The sequence below is a fragment of the Echinops telfairi genome, unplaced genomic scaffold (genome assembly GCF_000313985.2).
Source record: "Echinops telfairi isolate 266 unplaced genomic scaffold, ASM31398v2 ScPeMD7_1;HRSCAF=3_0, whole genome shotgun sequence".
NCBI classification, from domain to species: Eukaryota; Metazoa; Chordata; class Mammalia; order Afrosoricida; family Tenrecidae; genus Echinops; species Echinops telfairi.
The window spans coordinates 19,485,628-19,490,344 of record NW_022103896.1 but is presented as its reverse complement, the minus strand read 5'-3'; the positions used below and the strand labels follow the sequence as shown (position 1 = coordinate 19,490,344).

At 48.3% G+C, this 4,717-nt stretch overlaps 1 protein-coding gene across 1 annotated transcript in view; it reads left to right on the top strand.

The window, feature by feature from the left end:
• DEPTOR (DEP domain containing MTOR interacting protein) overlaps window positions 1–4,717 on the top strand; it is a 139,777-nt gene that overhangs the window by 70,611 nt on the left and 64,449 nt on the right. Inside the window, exon 4 of the mRNA XM_004697413.3 lies at window positions 1,752–1,930. Coding sequence (XP_004697470.1) covers window positions 1,752–1,930 — 179 coding nt within the window. The remainder of the gene's footprint in view (window positions 1–1,751; window positions 1,931–4,717) is intronic.

Below are 4,717 nucleotides of genomic sequence, written 5' to 3'. Positions count from 1 at the left end.
TAATTTACCAAAATTTCACGAAGCAATAGGCACCATACCATCTAGACAGCGGTTCTCCACCTGTGGGTTGCGACCCCTTTGGGGATCGAACGACCCTTGCACAGGGGTCACCCAGTTCATAACAGTAGCAATATTGCAGTTATTAAGTAGCTACAAAAATAATTTTATGATTGGAATTATGTTAAAGGGTTGTGGCATTAGGAAAGTTGAGAACCACTGCTCTAGGAGCTTGTAATTGAGTACAGAGGTTAGGTCTTTCATCTGATAAGCACACGAGCCCTGATGGAAATACACAGGGGACCTGACAAGAACAGAGATGCAAGAGGCAAGGAATTAAGTAGGCACGCAAGTAGAAGGATGGCAGATTGCGACAGGAGATGCATTTTGTCTGTGTGGACACCAAATCAAAGGACCCTTGAGAGAGCGTGTTTGAAAGCAGACCCGTGTGAGTGGAGCCCTGAGGAAAGAGGTGAGAGTGACCCCGGGGAGGGTCCTGGATCTGACATGTAACCGAGACCATGGTTTGATATCCTTATCCTGAAAGTAACGAGAAGGCATTGAAGTATGTTTTCAACAGGAACAGGATTTAGGACGATTTTAGAATTATCTTTCTACTAGGTCAAGATTTAGGTGCACGAGATTGGATTCACAAGCGTGAATGTTTAGCTTTTAAGAAAGCGTTGTAGCTATCTAGTTTAAAGGTTTTGGCATTCTTAGATTTAAGTCTACTTGTGCTAGAGATAGGACAATCCAGGCAGCTGGGAGAGAGATCTGGGAGAGAAAATCCACACGTCATACCAAAGACTGAAGGACGATGGGGAAGTGGGAGGTGTCAAGGATGATGTCTTCTGACTGAGGGAGGACGCACTCAGGAGAGCAGGACCCTATTTGGGGGAATAGCATGGGTTTACTTTGAGGTTTATGGACTTTGAGGTGTTTTTGAGGCGCCCGTACGGAAACAAAGGACTGGAGGTGGGAGTGGTCTGTGGAGCGTAGACCTGGTCAGCCCATCTCAAGCCATGCCAGTTAGGGGCATGGATGGTGATGGAAGTCTCGAGTATGAAAGAACTCACCTGAAAGCGTATAAGATGAGAAAAGAAGGGGTTTCGAGGTTGCAGCTCATGGAATTCTAGTGTTTAAAGTACGGGAAAAATGATGGAACCAACAAAAAAGTGGGTTCTAAAGAGGCAGGAGGACAGTGTGAGTCCCTCTGGATGAGCAGAGTGGTCGGTCGTCTGTCTCTAATGCTGCTGATGCCAACCTAAAGGAAGCCCCAAAAGTGCATGGAGGAGAGATTGTTTGTGCTCCTGAATGGGAGGTATTTTGAAGGTTGGAGAGGACAGAAGGTACCGTTCAGAGCTATCTGGGAAAGTAGGTGCGAAGGGAGGAGGGGGTAGAAGAGTGATTTGGGGAATGGAATAACACCTTTAATGATCACCAACCCCCTTGGAAAAGCAGAGTGGGAGTTGGTGGACGTGAGTGAATTTCAATTCATTTTCCAGATGGCTAAAATGAAATCGGTCTGCAAATGGTGGAGCTTCGGATTATGGTGACTTTTAGTTTTGGGATTTCCAGAAGAAAGTACATCCTGCTTCTTTCTGAAGCACACCCTCACTTGGGAATTTCATCTCGGCCTGACCCCGTTGCCGTGACGCTTCAGAGAAGATTAGACTCGTGGATTTCAAATGAGCGATTTTCTTTTTGGGTAGGTTTGTTTCGTACTTATTTATTTTACCCTTCCTTTCTTCCAGGCTGATGAGCCCCGAAAACACACTTCTGCAGCCCAGGGAGGAAGAAGGAGTCAAGTATGAACGCACCTTCATGGCATCGGAATTCCTGGACTGGCTGGTTCAGGAAGGTGAGGCCACTGCCAGGACGGAGGCGGAGCAGCTTTGCCACCGGCTTATGGAGCACGGCATCATCCAGCACGGTGAGTGCGTCAGTCAGCGTTGGCTGCAGGAACGAACAAACACCCAAAGCGCTTAGCCCAGGACAAGGAGAATGTCTTTCTCACTCATGGATCTCTACTTCAGCGGCAGATTTACTTGGGTCCAGCTTGGCTTGACTCCATGCTTGGGGTCAAGTTCAAGCCTGTCTGTGCCTTTTCAGGCTAAATGAGAAGGATCCGATGTTTTCACAGATGTGGATGGAAATTAAAGAGGGGAGACACAACCCCCTACATCTAATTAGCCAAGCAATGCACATTGGAAATATGTATGTCCCACAAGGCTGGTCGGGGGGAGGTGGGGATAAAACTTTAATGAACCATGATGCAAGATATTACAATGAATCTAAGAGAAGTTTCATAAGGTGTATACTTTCTTTGTAGAGCTGAGCTATAATGAAATAATATATAACCTACTGGTTAAAACTGTGTTATCTACTCCTACATTTTAAAAATCACCCCAAAAGACAGTGGTGTAAAAGATCAACAATTAGTTATTATCTCATACAGTTTCTGTGGGTCAGGAATTTGGGAGAGGCTCAGTGGGGCACTTAGAGTTCAAAGACTGACGAGATTAGAGTGAAGATACTGGTCAGGGCTGCAGCCATGCGTCATGTGAGGACTGTGCGTGTTTCCTTCTGCTGTGCATAGGATCGCTCTAAGTCTGAATTGACTTAACAGCACCTAACAACAACCACAACAACAACCACACAAACCATCTATAGAGGATACACGCAAGGTATTAGTGAATCTTAACCTGAGGAGATGCACTCCCTGGCTTTTGGAGGATAGAATAATCTGTGTCTAGAAGCTGTATGGGTCCAATGAGCTCCAACTCCGCAGGCCAGAAGTCCACTGTGAGTCCACAGCATTCTGATTTGCGGAGTGACTAGAGGCCAGCTTCTCTGTGTGTGTTACATACCATTTAAGTGCCCTTAGCAAGTCTCTGGCTGTGTCTGTTAATATTAGATTTCATAGGTTAAACATTACAGAATGTCAGCCTTTTGGCTTTCAGCCTAAGGTTTCTGGATGAAAGAGGTTCCTTAGATGGAAAACAGTGGGCGTGAACATCAGGCCTGCTTGTGAAAGCTTCCCGGGTGAACGGTGAGGGATGCACTGCCGTCACGTGCAGGTCATGTTAGGTGAAGACCCCTCACGTGTTGATCATGTATGCATGTGTTTATCTAGCTCTTTCACTTACTGGGGTTCACTGTGTACGGGACACAGGATTGAATCTTGTATTGGTTTGTATATGTTATGTACTTGATGTGTACATACGTTTCCCATAGATAGCTTAAATATTGTATATGTAAAATGTCATTTCATCTTTACAGAGTCGGATGATATAGGGATTATAATAGTTCCACAGTGAAGAAATCTGAGCTTCAAAGCCTGCGCGATACTTTCCTAAGCTTGCATGGGTCCTGGAGAGCTGCTGGATGGGGGGGCAGGGGGGAGTAGGCATTGGGCAGTAGCTGTCTGCACGCAGAACCAGTACAGACTTTGGAGGGAGGCCCATTGCTTCAAACACCAGCTCTTTGACCTGCTACCCTGCATGGGCAGGGCACAGGGTCATAGCCCTCCCCTGGCCTGGGATGTTGTCTGTTTGTGAAATGAGAGTCACAGTGCACACCTTACAGGGGCTTTCTTTTCGAGAGCCCGTGACTGCCTGAAGCTTTGGTGCTTTAACACAAGGGCTCAGCAGACACAAACTGCTAGCAGCCCAATACATAACCACTGCAGGGCTCCAGGCAAGTCCCAACAGACGTGGAAAACCATTGCCAACCTTTCTGGCACCAGCTGACACAGGCTGGCAACCCCACCTTCAAAACGGGTCAGCTCAAGAGCCCCGGTGGCGTAGTGGTTCCGTGCGTGCTAGGCTGCAATCGATCAAAAGGGTGAGCGCATAACTTCGACAAGATTCTCTTTCCTTGAGGAATGACCCCGATACTTTGAGGTTTATGTGTGGCCTCTGTACGTGGGGGGGACGAACAATTGTTCTTTAGCGATGTGCCCCATCTCCCCCACCTCCCGTGGCTGCGGCAGTTGTCTTACGCTTACATGGAGGGAGACGGAAACCAGATCGTCATGGGAGTAAATTACCCACAGCTGCAGCAGCTGACCCTGGATAATCGGGCTACTGCCGCTGTGTCCAGGCGTATAATTTCCCCGTTGAAAGATTTAATCAGAGCACTTCCATAGTTTCAACACTTCGTGCAGCCCTCGTATTTTCCTTTTGTGTCAAAAAACATCTCCCGAACGCTTGGCGACATCCACGCCAGGGTCACATTCATCTGCCGTTGGACCCTCCCGGCTGCTGGAGAGCAGCCTGTGATTATCCCCTCCTCCGGGGACGATGGGCGCCCCGGGCATCTGCTCGGAGAACTGGAGATCGGCTGGGTGCCAGAGCCAGGCGGGAATGAACCTCATCCTTCAGTGGTGAAGACCGCCGACAGAGAGCAGGCCAAGCCTGGGACTCCACCCGCAGAGGCCAGTCTGAGGCCAGGTGGCCCCACGAGAGTCACAGTAGAACTAGGCTCCACAGTGTTCTCAGTGGCCGGTTTCTCGCGGATGTGGGTCAGTAAGGCTGTCTCACGGTGGACCTCCAACTCTTCACTGAACAGTTGAATACATTAGTTGTTTACATTACCCAAGGGCTCCAAACCTATGAGGGTGTAGCCTGAATGAATGAATGAATGTAAACAAGCACCTGTGATGGAGAGGAAAGGCAAGAGTGCCCCTTGTCCCAAATCATTTGTCACCCGCCCTCAC